The sequence below is a fragment of the Helicoverpa armigera genome, chromosome 11 (genome assembly GCF_030705265.1).
Source record: "Helicoverpa armigera isolate CAAS_96S chromosome 11, ASM3070526v1, whole genome shotgun sequence".
In the NCBI taxonomy this organism is placed as follows: domain Eukaryota; kingdom Metazoa; phylum Arthropoda; class Insecta; order Lepidoptera; family Noctuidae; genus Helicoverpa; species Helicoverpa armigera.
Window position 1 is genome coordinate 8,142,510 of NC_087130.1, and position 27,220 is coordinate 8,169,729.

General features: G+C 36.9%; 5 protein-coding genes across 13 annotated transcripts in view; 3 read left to right on the top strand and 2 right to left on the bottom strand.

The window, feature by feature from the left end:
• The window catches only part of LOC110378362 (rab11 family-interacting protein 4A), a 74,760-nt gene extending 66,996 nt beyond the window's left edge, over positions 1-7,764 (top strand). For 4 of the 6 annotated variants that reach the window (XM_021337584.3, XM_049850705.2, XM_021337581.3 and 1 more), the window contains 6 exons: positions 3,244-3,378; positions 3,760-3,912; positions 4,387-4,669; positions 5,556-5,701; positions 6,281-6,328; positions 6,606-7,764. In XM_021337584.3, the coding sequence (XP_021193259.3) occupies positions 3,244-3,378; positions 3,760-3,912; positions 4,387-4,669; positions 5,556-5,701; positions 6,281-6,328; positions 6,606-6,755 (915 nt within the window). In that variant the 3' untranslated portion in view covers positions 6,756-7,764. The remainder of the gene's footprint in view (positions 1-3,243; positions 3,379-3,759; positions 3,913-4,386; positions 4,670-5,555; positions 5,702-6,280; positions 6,329-6,605) is intronic. The other 2 variants (XM_021337580.3, XM_021337582.3) reach the window with 2 other exon arrangements.
• Positions 7,765-7,795: 31 nt separating this feature from the next.
• LOC110378364 (paramyosin) lies at positions 7,796-12,587 on the bottom strand. 2 transcript variants are annotated; one of them, XM_021337585.3, is made up of 11 exons: positions 11,374-12,587; positions 11,091-11,242; positions 10,624-10,805; positions 10,161-10,421; positions 9,762-9,955; positions 9,570-9,676; positions 9,357-9,482; positions 9,149-9,286; positions 8,956-9,065; positions 8,356-8,878; positions 7,796-7,935 (listed from the first exon to the last, which is right to left on the bottom strand). In XM_021337585.3, the coding sequence occupies exons 1-11, from the start codon at positions 12,437-12,439 to the stop codon at positions 7,813-7,815; spliced, it is 2,982 nt and encodes a 993-aa protein (XP_021193260.3). In that variant the 5' UTR covers positions 12,440-12,587; the 3' UTR covers positions 7,796-7,812. The 2 variants fall into 2 exon arrangements, 1 of the variants encoding a protein (XP_021193260.3); XR_010276931.1 differs by having other exon boundaries at positions 7,811-7,935; positions 8,116-8,878.
• A 362-nt stretch (positions 12,588-12,949) lies between these two features.
• Positions 12,950-16,559, top strand: LOC110378376 (ubiquitin domain-containing protein UBFD1). Its single transcript, XM_021337602.3, has 6 exons — positions 12,950-13,111; positions 13,239-13,675; positions 13,910-14,035; positions 14,437-14,578; positions 15,741-15,787; positions 15,879-16,559. Exons 1-6 carry the CDS (start codon positions 13,099-13,101, stop codon positions 15,987-15,989), a joined length of 876 nt encoding a protein of 291 aa, XP_021193277.3. The 5' UTR covers positions 12,950-13,098; the 3' UTR covers positions 15,990-16,559.
• An 846-nt stretch (positions 16,560-17,405) lies between these two features.
• On the bottom strand, positions 17,406-20,589 carry LOC110378381 (uncharacterized). The gene is made up of 5 exons (XM_049850694.2): positions 20,093-20,589; positions 19,772-20,019; positions 19,243-19,375; positions 18,242-18,371; positions 17,406-17,741 (listed from the first exon to the last, which is right to left on the bottom strand). The coding sequence occupies exons 1-5, from the start codon at positions 20,447-20,449 to the stop codon at positions 17,656-17,658; spliced, it is 954 nt and encodes a 317-aa protein (XP_049706651.2). The 5' UTR covers positions 20,450-20,589; the 3' UTR covers positions 17,406-17,655.
• A 444-nt stretch (positions 20,590-21,033) lies between these two features.
• Positions 21,034-27,163, top strand: LOC110378369 (polycomb protein suz12-B). 3 transcript variants are annotated; one of them, XM_021337591.3, is made up of 9 exons: positions 21,034-21,227; positions 21,311-21,357; positions 21,433-21,720; positions 22,460-22,676; positions 22,867-23,099; positions 23,281-23,494; positions 23,819-24,024; positions 24,315-24,619; positions 24,875-27,163. In XM_021337591.3, exons 1-9 carry the CDS (start codon positions 21,128-21,130, stop codon positions 25,416-25,418), a joined length of 2,154 nt encoding a protein of 717 aa, XP_021193266.3. In that variant the 5' UTR covers positions 21,034-21,127; the 3' UTR covers positions 25,419-27,163. The 3 variants fall into 3 exon arrangements, with proteins under 3 accessions (XP_021193266.3, XP_063892905.1, XP_063892906.1); XM_064036835.1 differs by having other exon boundaries at positions 23,281-23,473; XM_064036836.1 differs by having other exon boundaries at positions 22,460-22,634.
• Positions 27,164-27,220: the final 57 nt, after the last annotated feature.

The window sequence follows — 27,220 nt, forward strand, 5'->3', positions numbered from 1 at the left end:
TCCTCCGACTATGTACTTACTTATTACAGATTCCGATTGTAGCATTCTGTATAGCAGAATATTGTGAAAGTTAACAGAAAGTAATCTCTGATTGATCTGGCCGCGGACACTGTACATACAATAGTCTTGACATTGTAAAGTCAAATACACATGTTCTTTATTTAACTGTATTTTAAGTAACCATGAAGCGTTACTTAACTTGGAAGTAGCCGTTGATAATGTTATTAAAATCAGAAAACCGAGTTTCAAAAAGCAATATGGAAATCTATACACCTTTAGTTCAAGATTCAATTTTAATAAGAGTAAATGATAATAATGTTGTAGATGAAATTGATAGTAAAACATATGAATATTTTAAAATATTACATAATTATATTAAAACAGCAGCTAAAGCAACCTTAATGGACACTTAAAATGATTCACATGCTGCTGGCACGATATGAGATACAAAACTCACTCTACAAATAATGAATTCTTGTTCTCTACACACGCGGACGTCGACCATTAAATAGTATCAACGAGCTGCTCTTTAAATGTCGTATCTTTATGATTCATTCAATGAAGAAAACTCAATGAGTGAGCCAGTTATTTTCGACGATCGTGGCCGCTTCTTTAAAGCTAGTTAGCTACGTTTTTACTACAAAACAAACTCATTCGTCTATCAGTAATCATAATTATATTTATTGGCTGCTAATTAATGATACAGGATTTCCAGGGCATTACATTGGAAATTCGGCAACCAGGAAAAATATACCTACTTAACTTGAAAAGGAAAACAATACAATGAAGCGTAAATCAGTTGCAATCGGATTTCACAAAAAGTATGTTGAGTTTCATTCATAAATTCATGAAGAATTTCTGCCTGTTGTTCATTCTGGTTTGCAGAATATAGTACCGAGTGTTCCAAGTTTTCCAATATTAGAGGTAGCTGATTGATCATGTAATAGCTTACGTCAGGTGCATCATCGTTCATACGACTACTTGACACGTTCGAATCAATCTCTTCCTCATAGCATCTTCCTGCAACCAACACGAATTTATTATTCATAATATTCATATTATGTAATATATCATTATACTAATTTAAAATTCAATATAATATCTCTTGTTATAATAAAATCACTCGTTCCGTTCCATCGTCGTCACTTTCAATAAAACTTCTGATATTGGACATTTGACTTTCCCAAAGTTTTAACGAGTTTTCTTATCGAAAGCTGTCGGCTCCAGACTTAATTTCTAGTTATTACTTTTAATTTGTCTCCATTTTGCAAATTGTCCTCTTAGTAATAATATGTGGTGGTTACACAATATTTACAGCCACATTTTCTTGTAGAAATTCAATAGTGACAAATCAGTTGGGTTTCATATCGGGTGCCATTAGTGAACCTGTTAGAGATTCATAGGTTAATTACGGATACAATGAACCCGGCCATGCATAAAACACTGCAAGTGGGTAGGAATGTGAATACATACATACAAGAATCAAGAGTTCCTTCGTGACTAACTGGAACTCAGTGGAGCCAAACGGAACGATTATAATTTTGCTCTCCTAAATAACGCTTCAATGACCATCTGTCTATATTTATTCTCTGATTCACCAACATTCGCTGGTAAGCAAAGAAAGCAGAAGATCATTGCTTTGAAGTTTAAATTGTAAACGGTCATTAAAGACCCTTAAAAAGTAGTTTTATCAGGCAATATACGAAAGAATTCAAAACATTGCCATCGCAAATTGGCTCATCGACTTATCTCTAGATAGTAAACATTGACATTAATAAAGTAGATTTGGAATATCAGTCTGATTCTATAGATTTTACCTGATCCAATTATCGACCTGATTTCAATTTTAACCAAAACCAAATCAATTATGTGCGTAAATAGCAAACTTTAATTTGAGTGAGGTACTTATGATATAATATGGTTACGAAGAACTCGATGTAGAAATCAATTAAGTCGTAATTTTATAATTACAAGCGGCAGCAAGTGATCTCACTAACTATCTTCAATTAGACACAGTTTCAGTTGAGTACTCTAAAAATGTCGCTGACGCATTGACAGAAAATTGTAGAGTAAACACAAAATTTTACCTAGATAGGAGTGGCCCTTCTAACTACTATGTACAATACATATTTGCTTTAGGTGTAGATTCCCTGCCTTTCAATTATTCCTCGCAATAAGATCTTCTACCTACGTCATCAAGGAAATGTGTTTTCTTCCTATGATCTCATTCTTCATTCGGATGGCTCATTCATTCGGTTTTATTTCTTCGTCAACCTCGGCCTAGACCTACGAATATAATATTACGTCGCTGTCGTACGCCGTGCATCATAATATTTATAGAAAACTAGCATCTGGCAAAACTTGGCAGCCGTCAGAATAGTAAAGCAGGTTGAGAAATCGTAGTAAGAGACTAATTATGTATTCCATTATTTCATTAAGGTGTTGAGTCTTCGATCAGCGAAGAAGTTTACTTTTCTACAAAAATAGATAAATTATGTAAAATTATTCGCGTTGTCGAACACGCACATAGACGAACCATGTTAACAAGGAGCTAATAGTTACTAAAGACACCTACTACAGTCACGCAAAAGTTTTTAATCGTTACAATAAACATCGAGATTAGGACGCTCATTCGATTCCTGTTACCGATATTTATTCTATATCCAGACCTACCTTACATAACCATTGTAAAGCATAATGAATCTCCAGAGATTGAATCAATTTGTATTCAACAATTGCGATTTCAAATGCGTCTCTAGCCAGTGGGTAACAATGCCACCAATAGTGCGTGCCCTGTTAACGCTTACTGACATCGTTATCGCTCAATATTCTGCCTATTTCATGTTTATATAGGACAATATTTGTATAAACCTCGGCTACATGCAGCTAAGGACTGAATGTAAATATCGAAATTTAAATTATCGCGTTATCTTAGTCGAAGACCTTGTTCGAAAAAGTTAATCGTTGTTACCACGCCGGTATCTCGTCGTCTCGTCGGTATCAAGTCACCTCAAGAATTAACTTGAAGCTCGATTTATCTAAGCTCGATAACTCGAAGCTAGTCTTAAATAAGTAAGATAGCTAGTTGCTACATAGACATTAAGACCAGTCTTTGATCTTCAAATTAAGATCATAAGTAGAACCGATTGTCCTCAAAATTTACCCAAACTTACATCCCTATTCCTTGATAATTTTTAACTTAAGAATCCTATAGCAATAAAATAACGTTGTTGCTCTCGGCAGGTGCAGCTACTGCAGCAGCAGGTGACATCCCTGGCCGACACGCAGAGCACGGCGGACGAGCGCTACGCGAGGGCGAAGGCCGACAACGCAGTACTGCAGGCCCGGGTGCACATGCTCGACGAACAGATCAGAGAGGTAAGGGTGAAAACAAACTTTAATAGAAACTTGTAATGGAAATCTCTAGCATTCACTAGCAGGTAGAGATGGAGACTAAATATGCTCTAGTCTCCTTGCTATTGAACCTGAGACTTCAAACGGACATGAATGACCACTGAGTAAATGAATAACTGTATCAAAGTGACAGTTTTGCTAATTACTGGCTCATTGCTCTAAGCCGTCATGTTCAACATTAAAACCTTCTCATGAAGCCGACAGATCACCTATACTTACTATACTTACCCACTTCGTTTAAAGAAAGTCGTTCAACAACTTAATTGGGCAATTAGTCGTCATTATCCGTATCGATACCCCATTCTCAAGTAACGTGTTCTGCAATAAAATGTTGGTAATGTGCAGATCGAGTGTCGTTGTGAAGAGAGCATAGCTGAGGAGAAGCGGCGCAGTCGCGAGGCTATATCGCGCGTCGAGAGGGACCGTGACACGCAACTCGCGGCGATCACTGACAGGCTCGGTGCTGCTGAAGCAGAGGCTTCCGAACTTAAACAAGAGGTGAGAGAACATTCTAGAATTCTAGAAAACACAGTTTTTAAATAACTTCAACGTTAGGTTGAAAAAACACAGATGTTTGACATGTTGTCCATTCAGGAGATTCCATGCACGACAGTATTTTGTTTTCGCATTCTTGGAAATTCTAATATTATTTACGTTGTACTTTATGAATGGAATTCTTGTCATTCATGCAAAACACACCACATTAAACCTTTTCTCATTTTCAATATTTATGATTTGTGCAAAGATAAGCTTGTCCTATTTACGCTCCATTTATTTATATTGCAACTAAGCTATCAAAGGTCAGATTAGTAGATAAAATATAAACTGCATTCATTCGATTTATGTTAGGTGCCCACGTGCGTCATTGTAATCTACAACGCAACTTTTTGCAATGTAGGTACATACGTGTGATAAGTCTTTTGATTATTAATTCATCTTCTAAGACAAGCTGTAACTCTATTTATTTATCAGGTGGGTCGACTCCGTGGCGTGGCAGAAACGCTCAGAGCAAATGCAGAAGCGGCAGCGCGGGCGCACCGCGAAGCTCAAGAGCAAGTCGCAGAACTTTCCGCAGCGTTGAGCAATGCTCGTGAAGCCGAGAGAAGGGAGAGGGACGCGGCTGCCACCGCCAACGACCTGCTGGCGACTGCCAGGCAAGAGTTGCAGAGACTGAGGGATGTACCGCCCCCACCGCCCGACCCCCGCCTCGATGAGCTCAGGAAGGAACTCACGCTGCTTAGGACGCAGAATAAATGTAAGTTCTACTAAGTTTTGGATCCATTAGCGCAGAAGTTAAGTCTTTATCTAATGTGGCCAGGTAAGTATGCCCTAGTGATTTGCATCAAGGACATTTGTCAAAAGTTCTCGTATACATTGAAATTTTAGCAGAATACAGACTAATGGAACGGATGTCGATAAAGTCCGATAACATGTGACGCCGTACTTCTATAATGTAACATAATAGAACGACGTCAATTTGACATTCAACGATTGCCAAGAAGTAGATTACCGAAAACAGTTCGAACAACACACGCTTACCCGACAAAAAAGTGTCGCAAAACGAATGATGTATGAAACGGAACTTGCTGATATTTAAAACTCTCTTGGTAACAATGGATAAAACCTGATACAGCAGCTTGATATTCACAATATTTCAATATCATGTTCATTTCGCTGCCGTACCGACTGAATGAATACGACGATAGGCTAATAATCAGTTTTAAGTGCCAACAATTGAAGCATCTGTACGACACACGTGCTTGTGAGAGCTATGTTAAAATACGCAATTAGGAATAAAATTTTCTAGCACACAAATGTCTGTGATGCTAATTTTAATTCTCTTTTAGAGGGATAATGAGTGACTCACTTGGTAGCATGTTTCATAAGCTTTCTTTAATTGCTATACATCTGCGGTGTCGACTATGTTGGGGGGACATCACATGCGGTGTCGAATATACTTAATTCTTAGAATCATGTGTCTAACACAAGTTAGAATTTTATATGTTAGCTCTATTTGAGTACCAGATAGTCAGGTTTTTAAAGCACCAACCTGTCTTTCGCTTTTCCCGATGAGCTCTTGCCAGTTTCGGGAGTTCCAAAACCGAAAAACTACAACTTTATTATTCTAATTTTTCTTCCAGCTCTCTCGGAAGCTCAAGAGGAATTACAAGCGCAGATCTTAACGCGCGGGGTGGAGGAAGGTCGCAGCCTGCTGGATGGAGTCAGTGGGCCTCTGGTCGGCACCAACTCACTCGCACACGAACTGTCGCAAATGAGCGATGATGAGGTAAATATATCTTCCATATTAGCTCATTTTATCTTCCATGCATTGAGAGATTAGGTGTCTATTGTGCATTGGTTCGATGAATACTCGCAGTTTAGGAGTTAGGATATCAAAAGCTTCCCTTGATTTGATTCAAAACGTTTGGAATTTGGCATCATGTTCGTCAGCCATCACGATTCACAAAGTAGCTTTTGTTTCACCTGCTATCACAGTTTTTAAGTTCGCATTTTTTTCGTTTTCAAACCTATAGCATGCCAGAATTTTTCAAGTTCTATTTGAAAGTTTAGGGAAATTCATTGCTGCCTGATCAATTGACAGCAAGCTTTACAAATTGTTCATTATTATCTATCTGATTAATTGGCTTATTTACACCAACAATAAAGTTGCGCTTTCTGCTTGAATTACTGAAAATTTTTCAAATTAGATTATTTCAACTGCCGCAAATTACATTAAAATATTAAGATACATTCATACTGGCTCAATTCACAGTCAACATATTTCGCGTTGCTTTGCTTTTTATGAAGCCTGACTGACTCGATTGCGGAAACAATATGCCTATATGTCATGTATGCATTTTTGCAGCCCGATGGTAACGATACACAATCTGATCTCAGCATAGAGATGGAAAAGGTACGAAATTTTTACTAACTGTGCATGTCTGTACCTTTAGAATACCGCTAACTGCATGCTTTATAACATACATTGATTTTTACATACGATTGGGACTGAACATGTACCTTTTTCATACTTTATTAAAGGAATGCTTGCCCTCATATTTATCCTGTAATATCACATCATTTGTACACCCGAGCATGAGCACACGGCCCTTACACAACGCTTGTGTGTGTTTGATATCATATTTAAGCTTCTATTTAAATTGCAATACTAACGGAATTATTTCTTACAGTTGCAGAAAGCTTTAAAGGAACAGCAAGACGTGAATGTTCAACTGAGGAACTACATCGACGGAATCTTGCTATCCATAGTCGAGAACTATCCACAACTTCTCGAAGTCAAATACCAGAAAGCACCGGGCGACTTGAACGCAAGGTCATAACACACAAATCCTATATCTTTTGTTATTATCATTTCATATCCTTCGTTATACTTTCAATCGATTATCAATTTAATTGGACATGTTTTAACAATTTATTTCTATTTTATTATCAACAAATGAAATTATATATTTTTGATTTAGAATGATATTATTACTGTGATAAGAAAGGTAATCAACAAAATTATTATATATAGCTTTCCTATTTGGAAAACTTTAGTCTTCTGTACTTGAATAATAAATTTTATAATTTTAATGAAAAGGAATTCCATAAATATGGAGATACCTTCACAACTTTAAGTGTCAATATAATTATGATAAGATGTGTTGTAAATATTGTGTATAGTAAAATATATTATTAAGCATTTTTTAAAGGTTTAGAAAAATATCGTTCCTTGTTATTATCTCAGACGTATGCTTATTATATGCAGTTGTCAGTTAATAATAAGTAATATATAATTTATTTGGGTTTATTACTGTAGATCTGTGAAAACTAGGAGAATGTTATTGAAATATACTTTAAACGACAAGGCCAGGCCGTCCATAAAGATATTATTTGTAACTACTTAAAGCAATTTTTGTGAAAGACTGTGCGAATGGTAAACTTGGGTGCGTAGCATATAACGTTTTATATCCATAAGAAATGTATGAATTATTTGATATATTTACGACTGCTCCAAAATTACTTTCAATTATTTTTGTGGCTACATATTAATTGAAAATAATTTCGAAGAAGTAGGTATTGTATAATAATAAATTGGAGCCATTTATATGAAGAATGTATTCATAATTGTAAATTACGTCTAACTGCATACCCTAGTACCTAAAACAATAATTATGTAGTAAGAAAGATCATGTACCTATATTTTTACAATGAAATATTTATAGTTAAGTTAGTACGTAGCTATATAGGCATTTGTGTACATTTTGATAACACTGTTCATAAGTCTAATAACAAAAGATATCTTGATCTATAACAGTCATCAAAGTAAATTAAACCAATTAATACAGATTCAGTCTTTTATTCAGCGACATATCTTACATTTGTAATGAATTTGGCTCAATCTTCTTCCGTTTCTTCCTCGGCAACCAAGTCGGCATCATCTTTTTTATTGTGGTCCAAATTACTCAACACTTTTTGTACATCTAAACGCAACATCATGAATTTTGGATCCAAATACTCCTGAAATTGAAGAAAGTTTCAAATATATTTTGCCAAAAACTATACCAAAACGAGGGAGGACTTCCACTAGGTAATATCTGAGGACCAACTCTTTTTCTCAAAGACGTTTTTGTGGGTCATATTTATAAATAAAATTGTTACGAAAAATGTTTACTTATAATAAAAAAATATATAACTGACCTCCAGTCATAATTTTTGTAACAACCGAATCTTTTTTGAACCCACGCTAGGACAAACATTGTATTACATATCTGCATGAAGAGTAAATCCGTAAAAGAACATACGGACATCCATAGTCCATAGTAAAGTATATCTACGTCCTTTCCAAATTAATCAACAAAGGTTTCGATTGCTTCGAATTTTAAATCGAGAGCCATAACTGATGATCGATTCAAAATAAGAGCTAAAATTCCAACTCACTTTAAAAGGTCCCGATTCCGGCATAGATTCAGTCGATTTCTGATGTCTCTCCTCATTCTGAAATCGATCAGCGTGATGGCTCAGATCCCCAATCCCAGCACTGTGTCTCAAATTCAGGTTCCTGCCCATCAGATGCGCCATTTCTTCTTCAATAGCATTCATGGCATTCGTCACATTGGAACTCTTGTAATCTCTACTGACTGCCACATTCATGAAAGAATCAGGTAAGGGATAATTTGTTTCGTAGTACGGCAGGATATTCTGCGAAGACTTGCACAAGGAACATTGCTGCCTACTTTCTATCTGTTTCCTCTCGTTATGAAGGTGTAACCTCTCTCTGGATAAAGCTACTTTCTCTTTGGCAACGTGCTTTTCTCTGGAGTTCAGGGAAACCACATGCTCTTGAATCCTCCTGATCCTCTCTTCGTACATGCGTTGGATAAATTCTGCTTCGGAATATTTTTTGTCAGCATGGGTCTGTTTTTCCATTGCAGTCTTTGCAAGGAGGTCTAAGTCGCGACTTCTGAAATGGTTTATTCGAAATGTTACGTAATTCGATAATTAATCTTTGATAATAATCGATATAAATTATAAACATACTTAGCTATAATCCGTTGTTCCTCCATATGTAACTGTTGTTTCTCCACATTCAATTTGGATTTTTCCTCAGACACTTCTTCTAACTGAGCTTGGAGCTCTGCTTTCATTTTCTGAAAGGAAATTTTTAACACTTTAGAAATCCTGTCACTCTTATCATTCCCTCAGTTCAGTCTCTTCGCCATTTAATACTTACTTCAAGTTCCTGTTTAAAATTTTGTACGCTAGATTTTTCTCTTGCAAGTGAGGCGCTTTCCTTAATAGCTTTTGCTTTTTCTTCATCTATTTTGGTAATTTTTTCGTGATATTCCTTCTGGATTTCTTCTCTCAGCATCTTAATAATCAAGAATATTATTATATGTAGGTACAGTTTAGACACCCTTCGACGCTATAAACCGTATTACCTTAATTTCATCATCTTGTTTCTTGAGTATATTTTTAGCAAATTCTGTCTGCTTGTTGAACGTTGCTTTCTCGAATTCAAATTCCATTCTTTTTTGTTTTAATGTTGCTGATTCTTCCTCGATCATCTGAAAAATAATCCACATTTTTATTGTACATTCCTGTTTATTTTCTATCATAAACAACATAGCAGACTCCTATTGCATGAGCATTACCGAAGTCATTTGCTTCAGTCTTGCTTCAAGCATTTTGATAGTTTCTCTATTTTCAACTTTTTCAACATCCATATTGTCGCGTTCCTTTTTCAGTTGTTGTATCATATCTGCAAACAATACGTTATTTTGGTCACAATATATCATCTTAATAATAAAAATCGAAATCAGTAAGTCCAGAAATAAGTAACTCACCATTAATCTGAGTTTCCCTCACTTGCACACTTGCATCATTCCTACGTTCAGTGCTCTCCACCAAAAGCTGAACTTTCTCTAACACTTCTTTACAATTATTTTTGTTTTCTTTCACATCTATGAGCAACTCTTTAAGATCTGACGAGAAACTGGCTGAATCCTGAATGAGAACTTGTTCCTGTTTGACTGCTTTCCTGAAGAAAAAAGGTAAATATCAAATTGGAACTCTGAAAACCGATATCATTGGTGTACTATTTAGCTGTGTCGGAAAGTTTTAACCGGATTTAAGCAGACAGAACTCAATTTGTGGAAATTAAACATGTGAAGGTGCAAAATTACAAAGCTTCTCGAAACAAAATGAAATAGAGTATGTTTTTTCATAAATAAATCTCCACTAACTTGATATTCTCCATCAGTGCCGCATGGTGTTCTTGCAGCACTCTAACATTCTCCAAATGCTGTTGAATCAGCATTTCATTTTCAGTCTTATGTCGATCAGTCAGAGCCACCAAATTCTCTTCCGTCATCTTCTTGTACAAATTGTGGTGTTCCTCCAACCAATGTATCTTCTCCGAGTAAAACTTCACCAGTTTTTCACTTTCCTCTTTCATTCTTTCTTCGGTTTGATTTAGAGATACTTCTAGGAATGCTAACTGTCTCCTGTTGTCATCACAAAAATATTTAACGCCTATAGATATTTGAAAAATTGCACAAAATCGACAACGAATAAATAGCTTACGTATTTAGGGCCTTTTCACAAAAGTCAGACGAAAATCTGCATCGTTTGTGGCTGGATTTTGAGCACCATTGTCAATAGGCATTAACTACCTATTTAAAAGTATATTAACTACTGTAACCATACCTGTACGAAGTTTCCATAAGATCAATTTCCTTATCATGGTTCTCCTGCAATGACTGTACCAGCTGCAGCAATTGTTTCTTCTCCCGAGTGTGAGGCGCGTCTTTGTGATCCCCAACCGTTTGATATTCTTCTTGGTAATTTGGCACGTCTTCATTTGTAACGTTTTCCGGACCTAATAGAGCCTAGAAGTAAATATGAAAATGAGGAAAATGATCTTCCTTTACAGTCTTACTCTTCAAGAATAGTGGTAAATAATAATGGAAGTTTTGCAGTGAAATCAAAATTATGTAGGTACTATCTCATTAGAGTTATCAAGTATAATCATAGTTGTCATAAATTATCGTTCATGAATTTTTCGACAGTAAGTTTATCTCAAAACGCGCTGCTCGCTTCCGTTGGATTCTTGATATCGCCATCAATTGCTGCAAAACAAAATGGTTCTTTTACCATCTCCAATTTTACTTTACCTTTATTCTCTGTGTGATCCTCTCCTGATGCGCCGATATGATGGACTGCATCTGCTGCCTGTTCTCTGCTTGCTTCCGCAACATGGCGTCCAGTTGGGCATGCTGCGCTTGCGCCGCCTCGCGTTGAACGCGCTGGCTCTCTTTCTGACGCACTGACATTAATAGTACAAGTAGGTTAGTCTCTGTATCTCGTGATATGTACCGGCATTACGTATTTACAATACCTAGTAGTCACTACCAGACCAGTCGGTCTTAATAAATAGAAATTATAACAATGACTCACTTTGCAAAGCAGCGAGTTTTTCTTCCTGTGCCTTTAGCTGCAAGGCCACCATTATCTGAGACTCCTGCTGTTGCATATACAGAGCGGCCCCCTCTGCCGTTATATCTTCATTGCTTCCGTGAAGGATGTTAGAAGGAGGATTTAGTTTCACCATCTGCTCCATAGTGTCCACGTCCTTTTTCACTTCTTCTTTGGATTCCTCAACTTTAGTTTGTTCTTCTTTTTGTGGAATTGGCTTTGCTTTTTCGGTGGCAGGTTCAGGTTTACCAACAACTTTCTTCTCTTCAGACTTTTTCTTTTTAGACTCCCCTCCGACCAACCAAGACGGCATTCCGGTGTCATCTTCCAAATCGTTGGCATCGTCGTCTTTATCTTGAAAGATGCCGAGCCAGTCTCCTGTGGACTTTGTTTTTTTGGCAGGAGCCTCTTTTTCTTCTTTCACATTGTCTCGTACAGTTTGTTTCTGTGGCAAACTTTTGCTTGAAACAGAAGTTTTAGTTTCACTTTTCCCCAAAATAGAATCGAAATCAAATTCCTGACTTTTTGCTGCAGTAACTGGTCTCGTTGACTGGCTGGAGCCCCCGGTTTTGGTTGAAGATCCACCTAAAATATCGTCGAGTAAAGATTGTGCACTCTTGCCTTTCTCCATCGGTTTACTTGGCTCTCTTTTTGATCCACCCAAATCACCAAGTATGTCCAATTTGTCTGCACTCGTACTTACTTTAGGCTTCGCTGGCGATTTACTGGTATCTAATTTATCAAGTGCCCCCTTTACTTTAGTATCGGATTGAGTAAATTTTATAGATTCTTTAGAGACTGTCCGTTTAAAAGGCGTCGGGGACTTTTTTGAATCAATGTCGAACAACGAATCCTTCTTATCTTCAGTGTTGGCAGTGGGTTTAGGATCAGCATCCCTCAAATCAAACAGGGCGCTTTTCTTTTCTACAGTTGGCGTGGTCTTTTTCTTAACAGGTTTCTTTTTTCCTGATACATCGTCATCGAAAAAACTGTCATCACTACCATCACTTAGAATTCCAGCCAGAGGATCGTCAATGTTAAAACTCATTTTTATTAAGTTTTACAGACTGTGGGGTTAAAATTTATTGAGAGCACGTCTCTCATTGTTTACAAATTGGCCGCCATGGAAACGGAAGACTTTCATCATAGACCTTAGGACTTGGATTTTTTTTATCTTTGGTTGATGGCACTGTCAAGAAACTTTGGTTGAGTATGCAGAACTAAGAAGTCAGGAAAATTAAACTGTTTCTATCTAAAATATTGAAATGTCGACACTCACACAACCATCTGAGGTGCAGAAATCGCTTATTGTACTTTATTTGTTAATTACTTTTAGTAGGATACAGCCCAAAGCTCTGCAGTATTCTTGAATTGCCTAGATTTTTTTTCTCTTGCATTGTCAGATTTTCATTTGAAGTTATTTTAAAGCTAAAAATGTTTGTTGTTACAGCACACGTATTTAAAAGACTTTAAAATTAAATGAGAATATTTTGTTTTCAGTTAGGTTATCGTGAATCTCTCCGTAGTTCCGATCGATCAATACGTTTCCAAACGTAACAACGTATTTTTTTTATAATCTGTGCAAAAAATTTGTTGCTTCACGTCAGCCAGTCGGCTGTATTTTAATTAGGTATTTTTTCAAAACAACTACGATACAATAGCGTTTTTGTTATTTTAATTCCACTTACTGACAATTCACTTAAAACTATGGAATATATTGGTAAGTATTTATACACGTTCGTTAAATTTTTTCACAAAAATACAATTTGACAGTCTTTGTGGATGAACACACCGAGACCTTTTGTTCTAGAAATTTTGCTAACTCACGTTGTGATGTTATTTTCTAGCTTCAGAGAAGGGAGATTCAACAGAAAATCGGGATCCAAATTCAATAGCCAATGGCACAACGAAGACAGTTGCAGAAAACAAAAGTATTTTGGAGGGCGCACACATAGAAGCTCCCGCGGAGAGTGCGCCATGCACCTCCGAGACCACTGAAGACTCAGAACCTGAATTTTGTGAGATTCCGGAACAGATCGAATTTACAGTAGTTTTTAATAAAGCAAAACATGACATAACGTTTGCGTACGATGCGACTGTGGTAGATTTAAAAGCACATTTGGAGCGAATATGCGGCGTACCGCAGTCAGCGCAGAAATTAATTATTAAGGGCATGGCGAAGGACAACATGACACTGCGACAATCCGGCATCGTGAAGGGAGGCAAGGTGATGCTGGTGGGATCCAAAATGGACGACATCCTGGCTGTGAAGAGTGCCCAAATGGTACATATCAGTAATGTATACTACAGTATTTGATTATTGTGAAGACATATAAACAACTATATTGTTTATATTTTGTAGACAATATAACTCAATCAAAATCCAATGCTCAACTATTTTCAAAAACTATTCAATCTAATAATAATTTATAAGATTTTCCAGAACCAAAACATATGATTACCACCTAATTGCCAGTAATCAAATATCTCTCAATCTTATATGTTTGATTTTTTTAAGGAATCAGCAGAGGAAAAAGCCAGCAGTCAGTCAAGCAAGGAACCACTATGTATGCAGAAGATCCATAGGAAAGTGCTGGATAAGGGCATCCCCCCCGATGTGATGCCCGGCATTAAGGGAGTCAAGGTATAGTAAACAACATATTACATAAACTATCAACTTATCTAGAAAACTGTTTATCCACAACATAATAAACAGATAAAACAATGATATGCAAAAAAATAGCTATTATTTACAAAATATAAAAATAAGAATCTGATAAGATATTTTAAACTTTCTCTTATCAGTCAAATCATAACATTTCAGATACTATAAACATTACAGAGTATAAATATAAATATCAAAAGTGCCTTTAAAAAAATTATTTTGAGAAACACTACTGTACACTTTTTGTCAATTTATTTTTTAATTGGACAATATGCTGCTGCTGTGTCCAGTCTGACTGAAAACCAAAGCCAACATAGTTTGAGGAAAAGCTTGCCAGTCCAACAATATATCCTGAAGATGACTTCATACACAATTTTCAGGAACCCTTGCCTCCAGTACCTCTCAGTGGGATGCTAAACAAACACGGTGGCAAAGTACGACTCACCTTCAAACATGAGCAGGATCAGCTCTGGATCGGCACCAAGGAGCGCACTGAGAAACTCGCCATGGCATCTATTAAAAGTAAGTTAACTTAGTAGATGAATAGGATTATATAAGGTATGTGTTTGACGACCTCGATGGCGCAATGGTCACCATGCCGGACTGCAGAACCTGAGGTCCCGGGTTCCATTCCCGGTTCGGTTGTCATGTGTGTGATGAGCATGTTTGTTGGCCGTGGTCTGGGTGTTACAATATGTATACAGGGTTACTGGTAAGTAGACCGCATCCTTTCAGGAGGTGATAGTATAGGACAATACGGACAAATTTGACCCTGGGATACACTGGGCAAAAGTTAACCCGTTTCAAGATAATCGAATTTTAAGATCTTTTCTTTACAATTCGTCTAGGTACATGTATACATTTTTATTACTAGTTAAAAGTCTCGTTTTTGCGGTTTTTTGTGTGTTTTGTGGCTTTTTGCATAGATAGATAAATGTAGATGTTTTTTAAGTATTCTGCACAAAAAAATGAAGAGTAATATTTTTGAGAAAATATCTACTAAAAAAGTAATTGCTGTTTTTGCTATAATTTCCTCTGTGATTTGTACAGTTTTATGGTTTGTTATTATGAAATGATTCATCTTCTATCCAAAAACACACAAAAATTCACTTACCAGTAACCCTGTATATGTAGCTATATGTAGTTTATCAGTTGTGTTAGCACCCATAACACAAGTTAATTAATAACTTACCATGGGGCTAACTGGCCGTGTGTGAAAATGTGTCCAGACATTATTTATTTATTATATGTATTCAATGTATTGTATTAGTTATTTTCAGAGTTGAGCTAGTTTTTTTTCCAATTAATCTTTTGATCTGGGGATTTTGTTGCGCCACTTCTTCTTCCCAACAAAAACACATAGGAAGTGGTGAAGGGTGGGCGTTTTGGGGGCTGTCTTTTTTTTTTGACGTTCGAAAAGTGCTGATTTATCAGCCTAATTTGAATAAACGTTTTTGAGTTTTGAGTTTGATCAATCAATGGTCAATGACAAAGTAAGGCTATTCCAATTAGATTTACATAATCCATCAAAATACCGTCTAGGAAGAAGTGTTTGCAGATAAAAGAAGACGGATCCAATTAGACTACTAATTCCACTTTTATCTTATTGGTTTTATCAGCTGACTGCGATTTTCTTTCATTCAAAAATAAATGAATGAATTTAATGTTTATTTTTGTTTTCCAGGCATCACATCTGAACCAATCAAAGAACATGAAGAATATCATATCATGGTATGTGTATTATGTAAACTATATCATACATCAAAGAGTTTGTTTAGGTGAATATTCACATTACTAATAATTTCACTTGTCTGCCACACAGGGTCTACAGCTAGGCCCGACAGAAGCGTCCCGGTATTGGGTGTACTGGGTGCCGGCACAATACATCGAAGCCATAAAGGATGCGGTGCTCGGCGTCTGGCAGTTATTCTAATCTTGTAATATTCGTGAATCTTCTGTCCATTGCTGTGTCTACCTTCCTGTCAGCCGATTGGGTAGTTGCAATATAAAATTTTAATGTAATGTGTCCATTTCAATCGGTACAATGTAATGGTACCATTTTTTGTGATAAAAATACATAATGCCAAGTCAATTAAAATTGTCCATTCAAACTGGCATCTATCTGGTCAAAAAATTTGAGAAATTATTTATTGTTATTGTAAGTTTGCATTTCGTGCATTTGGGTTCAGTGAGCTGTACATACAATTCTGCTATTGTAATAATATTGTAGAGAGCGCCGGAGTAAGCGCGTCGCCGTGAGCTTATTGTCCCTCGAGTTTCAAACCTGATCTCTTTTAATGTGAACTTTACAATGTAAACTTGGGTGACAGATTGGACTGAGTACACAACTCTCTCTATTATCAATTTTCCTATCACTTTTAGTGTAATCATGATGTGTGGTTTATAATAATGTGTATTTTACGTGTAAGTTGTTACTCAAGCCAATCCTTCACCCAAAACTTTTGATCATAGAATTAGACGAATAAAACGTTTTGAATATTTACTTTGTTGTTTGTTTCACACAAAAAAGTCGTGGTGGCCTAGTGGGCAAAGAACCAACCTCTCGAGTATGAGGGCGCGGGTTCGACTCCAGGTCAGGCAAGTACCAATGCAACTTTTCTAAGTTTGTATGTTCTTTCTAAGTATATCTTAGACACCAATGACTGTGTTTCGGATGGCACGTTAAACTGTAGGTCCCGGCTGTCATTGAACATCCTTGGCAGTCGTTACGGGTAGTCAGAAGCAATTAAGTCTGACACCAGTCTTACCAAGGGGTATCGGGTTGCCCGGGTAACTGGGTTGAGGTCAGATAGGCAGTCGCTTCTTGTAAAGCACTGGTACTCAGCTGAATCCAGTTAGGCTGGAAGCCGACCCCAACATAGTTTGGGAAAAGGCTCGGAGGATGATGATGATGTTTGTTTCATACCCTGTAATTGAATACATAGTTCGTGCCGAACGTAATGGCTGCATTTTTGAGCATCGCCGTGTCGGGAGAGCTGCGCTAGTGGTATGAGCTAGTGTTAGACCTATGCTCTGAAGTAAAGTATGGCGAAAACTAAACACTATTTTAATAATTGAACGAGTTGGTCCTTAGATTAGTGTGACCAAACTCGTCAGCTTTATAATACAGTATAGACAGAAGTACCAAAATAAATATGCTAAGGTCCTCTGCGTCCACGGGCGGCGCCCGTAGCAATACATTTACTAAATCCTGTAAATACGCGCTAGTGGACACGCGCGTAAATCGCGCTTTCTGAACAGGCTCGTGAGTTGGAAAGGCTCGTACTTTTTCAGAGAATAGAATACATCCTACTTCTGGATGGATTTAGGAATTAAAAGGCTATTATCAAACATTAAAATGTTTTATAAAAATGTAAAACACAAAGTATACAATAAATAGTTACAAGTGTAAAAACAAAATATTGCATAAACTAATGCTAAATATAGTTGCACTACTTACAAATGGCACATAAATACATTAAATATAATTATCAAAGTTTATCAAATACATATAAATTAATTAATGTATAATTTAATTTGGCATCTCGATATGTGAAGAACACTTTTGTACTAAGTCTTGGCACTGTTATAATATTATTTTATCCATACTCTGATTGTACAGTCAGAGAGAATTGTCCTTTGGGAATACTTGTGGCGTGGTACCAAATGCGAGTGTCCAATAGAACTGAAACATAATAAATATTATTAATCACAGAATTAGTACTGCAGCAAGTGTGGGAGTATTAAACAGTTTGTTTAGGTAAAAGGGATTAGGCAAATCATTTGCTGTCGCTTTTAATTGCCAATTCATTAAATCAGTTGAGAACAGCTGGGTTATTTACGTAAATACAAGCGCATTCGCCGTCGCTTTTAATTTCCTATTCAGTAATTTTATAAGAATGAAACAGTTTTGTACCCTAAAGGCTCTGAAAGTACTAAACAAATACATATTTTACTGTAGGGATAGAAAGTTCTCCCGGGATGCGGGTGAAACAGGAAAACAGCCAGTATTACATAAAATCAATTCCCAATTATAATATGAGTATCATTAGGTATCAAGAGCAAGAAAAGTATACTGAGAAAAAATAAAAGTTGTCTTCAGATTTGCATTCTCTCCTCTCTGCAGTGAATCCTTATTAGATATTCATATATATTTTTTTATTTTTTATTCATAAAGTTACCCACCAACATCGCCTGGCTCCACATAATAATGGAACATATTACACAAATGGTCACACTCTGGCACTGGAGCCACGGTCCATATCTTCTTACCCTGCACCTGGCCTTGCCACATCAATCTTGGTATATAGTCCAACTGCAAGAAATATATTTAAATATCTGATTCATGAAAATAATGCTCTAATTTATGTAGGTATACTAATGGAAGGCGACCGAGAGGGAAACCAAGAAAACGCTGGAGAGAAGACTTGGACAGCTTCCTCTCGGACTGGCCACAAACAGCGATGGACAGAGAAAAATGGAAGGCTATGGGGGAGGCCTGTGCCCAGCAGTGGGACAACATAGGCTAATTAAAAAAAAAAAAAACAAAAATACTAAGCTGAAGAGTTTAAGTTACTGAATGCGATAATCTCACGAACTACTGGCATGAATTGAAAAATTATTTCAATGTTAGATAGCCCATTTATCGAGGCAAGGCACTGGTTACTTTCATCCAGGAGCACAAAGCAGCAAGAATTAAACAGCTGATGGAAGCCATTTATAGTATAGATATAAAAACATAGAAATAAATACATTTGTTTTACCAATGATAAATTAATCTAATACAGTAGAATTCATATATAACGACTTCGCTTATAACAACTAATCGGTTTTAGCGACGATAATCTTTACTCAAGTTAGGTTTCGTATATAGGTACTAAGACAATATAACCGTTTAGTGCGACTCCGGTTTAAGCGACCAACTGCTTATAGCGACCAATATTTATTATAATACGTCCGGTTAAAACGACACACGCGCAATGTTTTGTTTACCTACGCACTCGCACCCCCGCCCTGCACACATATCTCTACAAACATTCTAAAACCAAAATAAGCCAAATCGGTCCAGCCATTCCGGAGTTTTAGTCAGACTAACGAACAGTAATTCATTTTTATATACATATTTCCATTTATCTAGAAACAACAAGATGTTAATAAAAATATACATTAATCTTTTTTTAACATACATGCATCACAGCTCCAATTTCAAATCCAAAGAATACATTTTCAGTGGCTGGAAACTCAGCATCTTCAGGCAAAAACTCTGGAATGCTGTAATACTGTCTTACTTTAGCCAGTATGTCTGGATGGCAGTTACCCCTACAACAAAAAAACAAAATGTAACATTGTAATTATTTTATTTCAATGTTAAGAATAAATAAATAAATGCCAGCTGCTATGCCAATATCTGTATATTTAGGCCCAGATTCATTGCCAATGGTTTACTATGAATTTTCATGTTAAATCCAAGTAAACAGGTGTTTAAGTAAAACAAATGTTAATGTTGTCAGTGAAACTGGGCCTTAACCAGAACCAAAATATGAAATGAGTAAATGCATAAAATATTGAAGTAAATAAAGGTTATTTACAAATAATTGATCTTATTGTGGAAATGATACTTTCACTGCTGTTCTGGCTAGTTTTTGACAGGAATATGGGAGGTAGCATTTGTTATTGGAAGAGGTTGGCATTCAATGTACTCGTTTGTTTACTCACCATCCCACATACCATGGCTTCTGGCCATCCTCATTCCTGGCCCTAGCCTCAGGCATACTAAACACCTCTCTCAAACTAAACAGATCTGTCTTAAAGTTCAGAAACTGACATCCCTCCTCTAAACTCTCATAGCTGCCTTCAGTTTGCTCATACAGCCTCTTAAACATATTATAACTAAACTCTTTGGTTGCTCTCCAGTTTTTGATCGCATTCTTAACTATTATAGGCCTTGGTGTGTAAGCATAATTCTGAAAAAGGAAGGTGGATTTTAGTAATGAAAGATGTTTCAAAAAAATGTATATTAATAGATAAACATCTTACAGCAAATTCTTGCCGCGTGACGTTCCACAATATAATTGGTTTCGTAACATTCTCACAATAGCTACAATCGGCGAGTGGCCGCGTCGCCTCCCACACTAAGTAATTACTAGGTAATAGACATCTGGCACTTAAAATACTGTTTAAAAAGCTAACGCTTAGCACTAATATTATGAAAGCCGATATAATTCCGGCAATAAGCTTCTTATTGGTCCTCTTAGTTTCGATTTCATGAGAAAAATTACAAATATATTCATATTGCTTCAACAGCACCCCATCTAAGCCCCTCTCAATTGCTCTCTTTTGTAAATTACGTAGGCGCTTCTTTATCACTTTATTTTCATTGTTAAGTTCACGCATTTTTTTATACTTAGGCTATAAGACATATTCAGACTAATATTTTACGAGCTTTTATGAGATTTCCAGCTTTTAAATAATCACAACAATAAATAAATAAACGTCATTATCAGTCACGTCACGACTGAAGTCAAAAACATCGTTCGAAAATCATGACTAGAAGCACACGTTAAGATCACGTTTTAACTGTAAATAAAAGATATTCTCGTCGAGACCACTGATTTGAACCAGTCATTAAAAAAAAAACAATTTGTCCATGGTTTAGTGTTTACATAGTACTATTTAAAATTTCCCCTAAAACGATGCTATTTGCCGCTTGTGATTAATTAATAAAACTTTTTATTTACCGCAAAATTATCACTTTGTGGTATCATTAATTGTTGAAAAGGCAATTCAACTCATTAAAAAACACCTAACAGCACAAATTCTTTTAATGAATTTCATGAGTCGTTCAAGATAGTCATAGTTCAAGATTGGTCAGTATCTAAACTTAACGAAATGATATTAAATGATATATTGCAAGCACATTTGCAAAACCGAATCGATCCTCGACTGATCTCTGCATTACCATACATTGTGAGTAAATTTCTTCTATATGGTATCCCCATAACCTGACGCTGTCAAGTCAACGAACCGATGAACTTGGCGGTTTCACTATTAGTTTAGATAAAAACCCTAAAAATGCCTCCCAAGAAGCGAGATAAAGACAATGAAGCTAGTAAAAACTCCAAAATTGATCACTTACAAGCCGACCATGAGTTGTTTTTACAAGCATTCGAAAGTAAGTTAGAAGTCCGATGCTGTGTAAGAAAGCGTTTCCTGTGAATAATTTTGTATTAATTTTTATTCATAAACATTTTGCAGAGCCCACTCAAATATACAGATTTCTACGGACTCGCAATATGCTTTCGGTAAGTGTAACGGCATTTGAATGGCGGCCTAGTGTCGTGTAAACAAGTACTCTATGAACCTTTCTCTCGTTTTAGCCTATATTCCTGAATAGAACATTGTCGTATATGAAGAGGCGGATGTCGCGGAGTAACAAAAGCCGTATAGGTTTTAAAGTCGATAGTTTGTTAGATAAAATCACATTGAAGAAGAGTACAGAGCTACAGCCAAATAGTTTGGGAGGTTACATGACCCTTACCTTCCTAGGATTCTATGATAAGAGCTTGGACGAGCCCAGAGACTACCAGGTCAAAGTGGAAACACTGCTGCTTAAAATATGCCATAAGAAGAGGAAAGAAAGCTCCTCAGCTATTGTTGAAGTATCTGTGAGTATATCTATCTATATAACTGTTATGCTTTATTAATTAATCATGTCTAGGACTGCTGTGCCATAATATTAGCCAGGTTTTAGTCAGTACCCTCCAGTATTTTGTGTGGATAGATACACCAAATATCTGACTTTCTCCACTATTACAAAATCTTAATAGGAGGGAAAAATGAAGAGTTTACTATGTACCTATGTTATCTTCATAAATAATTCAAGACAGATAAAACAACATGTTATTAACCTTTTGCACTGGACTTTAATGCATTATGCTATTATTATGTATGTTGTTGTCAACACTATAACACGTGTATGAGTCTCAATGTTTAAGGAAAAAGTTGTTTATATGCAAGTTATACTGTCTATACATACACAATGTAAATACAAAGTACAAAATCACAATTGTTGTAAATATAATGTATTCTAGCAAGCTGAGCACAACTATCATAATAGATTCTATTCTTAATTTGAGGAAATAAGCTTTTTCATTAGTAATTCTATTTTATTATGAAAATTCATAATAGCAGCAACAAGCCTAAAATGGGCCCTACTCCATGAGATTGCTTTTTCACTCACAAAATGTAGGTATAATACCGTAAGTAAGCAACAACTCTTCTCATAAAACAAGCATGTTACTATGTGAACTGGCATGCCATAGTTAGTAAAACGTTTAATTTATGTGTCTCTATTTCACATTTCTGTATGTCACATAATTATATAAATCACATGTATATTCTTAGGTTGGCAGCTGCTCCGTACCACTAAACCCTTCAACGTCAGAACCGCCCGCAATGGCATCTGCAGTCAGCATCTCCAGTGAAACATTCAGCCCATCGCAAGGCCCCAACGTAAAGTCCTACATGCTCATGTTACGAGTAACGGTCACCAGGGCATCCGGATCTAGTACTTCTAATGGTGCGGCTAGTTCTAGTGAAATTACAAACGGTGACTGTGATGGTAATGCTTAATGTGTTTTGTTTTTATTTTTATCATTTTAAAATCCTGATTGTATGCTCCCACCCATTTTCTGTGTAATTGTTGCATAGAATGCATGAATTATTTACATTTATCTCAGTAACTGGTTCAGTGTCCGCATGTTTAGCTACTCATCGGTTCAAAATTTAAACAAATGAATATTTCCTTCTAGAACCTGTAACCAAACGTCTGAAATCATCATCGGATCTCAACTCGTCAAGCGACGGGAAATGGACAAAGTTCTACGGCAGTGAGCTAATAGTTTATGACAAACACAACAGATGTCTGCTAACTAATGGCGAGTATGACCTGGTACTGCACGACGCGTCGCCGGCAGGCCGGAGTGGTACCATCGCGAGATCACCACATAAAGCGCTTATGGCACAATGGGAAACTATACCTAATGTGAGTTTACATCTTTATACTTTAAAATGCATAATTAACAGTATGTGTTATGATTTTTAAGATGATGCTGCCAAACTTATGATATGTGGTGAAGAAAGCAAAATACAGATGCAACAAAACAGCAAGTTTTAAATAAATAATTTGTTTAGCAGAAACTATAACTTAACTCACAACTTTACAGGAAAATGATCTTCAAACTGAGGGGAATCCATTTGACATATTCAAAGTGAGACCCCTTCTCAAATTGAAACTCAGCTGGAGTCAGGAGCCGACCAATGGACTTGTGAACCGACCCAAGTTGTACCAGCAGACCAGTGAGAACGGCAAGAAGGATTCCTGCTCCAGCAAGGATCGGCAGGCTGCTTCCAAATCTAGTAATAATGATATTAAAAATGGTATAGTATGGTATAATGGTAATGGTAGTACATGTTTGTTCTTCATCCATCATGAGTTGACAAGGCCAACAAAAGACCATAATGTGAATCAACACTATGTAATAAAATAAAATAGAAGTGTACATAGTTTTTAGTTTCACAGCACATTTTCTAGTTATACCACATGTTCTTGTAGTGTTTGATTTAATGCTAGTTACAAGCACCATTTTTTATTTGAATCATCATTTAAGTTTGCTTATAAGACACTATTTATTAGCCTTAATGCTAAAGCGACTGTTCCCCTATATTACTATACAACATTCAGCATAACTATATCAATTTCAGGGGACAAATCCAAACTGGACGGTACTGACGGAGAATCAAAGCGTCAACAGATAATCTACCAGTTCTTGTACAACAATAACTCGAGGCAACAGACGGAGGCATGTGACGACCTGCACTGTCCATGGTGCTCGCTCGACTGTGGCACGTTGTACTCCTTGCTCAAACACCTCAAGCTGTGTCATTCTAGATTCAACTTTACTTATTTTGTAAGTTTTATTCGAGATTTTATACTTTATAGGAACTAGTGCTCTGAAACTTTGAACTGGGTTAGTCTTGCTCGCAAATCTCTACTTAATTTTGATGGTTACTATTGGGTAATTTCTGAAAGTTTTTTTATGTGGGCTACTTCTGTGCAGCTAACGAAATATTGATGCCACCTGGCTACCTACTATTGCCATTTATGAAAATTTTATAAAACATGCTGATAATTTCATTTCCACAATTTCATATGAAATCCGAATCTACAACAAACTAACTATTCTTCCTTTATCCCCAGCCAATCCCTGGCGGCGCTCGCATCGACGTATCAATAAACGAGCTATACGATGGATCATACACGGGGTCCCCGCACGACCTGATCGCCGCACAAGGCCGGGGCGGGGGCCCGGCCGCCGCGGCTCCGGGCGGGGGGCCCGCGGGACCACGGGCGGGGCCCACACGTCGTACAGAGCTAACACACGTGTTGGTGTGGCGAGCGCGGCCCAGACGCCGCCCTATCAGACATTCCCTGGCAGAGTTCTTGGAACTCGATGATGCAGATATTGTTGATGCTCAACGGCCGTATCTTACGGGACATAACAGGTGTATATTGTAATTACTTTGCTTTTAATTTGTTGAGGTTTTTCTACGTATCATATTTGCTTAAGAAACATATCCCTTTATTACCTATTTAAGGATCTAGTACATTGAGTACTGTTCCAATGTTGTAAAGAGAAGTTTCGAAATTGGTCCTGTAATTTTTGAACAAATCAATTCCAAACACAAAAATATAAATTCAGTTTCTTTTTAAAGACATTAGTTTACATAAAGATTGACTATAATTTGTCCTCGTTCCAGATTATACCACCACACGATCACATGCTTACCCGTATATCCGAATGAGCTAGACATCGACTCAGAAAGCGAGACAGACCCACTGTGGCTGCAACAGAAGACCATGATGATGATAGACGAGTTCACAGACGTCAACGAGGGGGAGAAAGAACTCATGAAGATGTGGAACCTACACGTCATGAAGTACAACTACGTAGGCGACTGTCAGATACCCATCGCCTGTCAGATGTTCCTACAGATGCGAGGAAAGGAGTTACTAGAGAAGAATTTGTATAGGAATTTTGTGTTGCACATGTGTTCGTTGCACGATTTCGGGTTGTTGAGTCCTGTGGCGTTGTACCAGACGGTGCAGCTGTTGAATCAGATGTTGGCGGACAATGGCGAGGCGAAGGAGAAGATGCGCGAGTCTCTGCGGGCGGCGCGCGAGCAGTGGCGCCTCACGCGCCGCGACGAGCCGCGCGCCGACGCCGCGCCGCGCCGCAAGCCGCCCCGCCAGGCGCCCGGACGGAAGCGGGCATCGCTCTCCGATAGAAACACTTCTGTGTAACTTATACTGTGTTCACTTTACTCTTTAACCAGTTGCACACGTGTCGTGTACGGAATCTATAGTTGGCGCTAAATACAACAGTCACTCAGAAAATCGCGCAAGTCGCCGCCATTTTTGGCGACAAATTACGAATACGATGCATACCGTGTGTGATTGGCCTTATTTATTATTAGTGCAAACGCTAGAGGGAATTGAGCGTGCAAAATATACACGTCAAACTTTTTTTCGTTTGAAAGAATTCCAATTCCATTCAGTCGACATTCAAAATCATGCATGCTTGTCTTAGTTCAAGTCCATACAAAGTAGTCGTCATATTTTGCACACTCAATTCCCTAGCTCCTGTACTAAATAGACTGGAGTCTATCCGGCCGCCAACAGTACAACCTCGCTGCGTTTCAACGCAAGAGACCTGGCGAGCTTAAACTCTTACTGCAGGTTTCAATAGCCTATATATTCCTTAATTTCCTAACTAGAGATTAGATTTTGACATTAGTCCCATACAACCATTATCAAATTCATATTCCTAGTAAGGTAATCTATGGAAAGGCTATTGAAATCCGCCGTCAGTCTACGAATCGGTAGAACAAATTTTCTATTTCACGTTTTATGCATAATTTTAAATTGACGTGGCGCCATATCATTGAAAAGCGTCGTTTTAATAACAAAAATTATCTCTTGTGATTAGGTGATTAGTTTCGTTACTGCCCAGTTATGGTGTTTTAGTTGTAAGTGTCCATTTAATGGATGTTAGTTAAGTTCTAAATTATGACGTATGATAGTTCCCTCTTGTTCTGATGTTGATCTCGCGGCCCCAAGCTCCCTGACGCAGCACATTGGCACTCGACACTACTCTCCCTTAGACTGAATACACGCTATGAAAACCTTGCCACAGTATTTTAGTTCATATAACGTTATAATTAATAAATTATAGTCGATTGAATTTTGTCATAGAGTATTATGTAATGTAAACTCGAGAAAATATCAAATTAGCTTCATATTCACTAGATTTTGGGTTATTAATAGCATAGCATTCTTATAGCACTAAACCAAATCCTACTTAATATACTATTCCGAAATGTTCCAGTATTGGTTTCCAGTAAAATAAGATAATGCGCAACAATATGAAACTGATTCTAATTTGAAGCGGTGCCTTGCTCTTCAAATAGTGTTTAGACCTAATATACACACAAACAGTAAAATGTAAGCCTAACAGGATAATCATTAGCAGACTGATCGACAAATATACAAAATCACAATAATTTGTTGACAATCACTAGCTTAATTATTTAATTAGGATAAAATTTTGATTGGAATACGAAACAATGACGAAATGGAAGAATATTGTGCAAAGTGTTTGTTTTGACATGAATTTCTACAAAAGACTGCAGGGTTGCAATGCCTTACTCGTCTCAATTTACTCTACTGACGCGATTCTCACACGAATGATCTTAGGTATATTGTCATCAAAGTGTTCACAACTATAATTAAGTAAAATCAATTTATCGTTCGCATTCAACTCATGATGTTAATCATATTTCCGTACTAGACTGCTACAACTAGTAATAATGATATACAATAAACACTCAATATTTTTTACATTTAATAGTTATGTTAACATAATTCCATTTTGCAGTGCTGACTTGAACGACACATATTTTGTTATTTTTATATTGTTCCATTTTAAGTATGTATATGTTCAGTAAATAGTACTTATGATGAAATGAATTATAATAATTATTTTCAAATACTTATCTTTTATTACACCTCCATGCTACCTCCCTGTATGTAAAATGTTCAGCGGA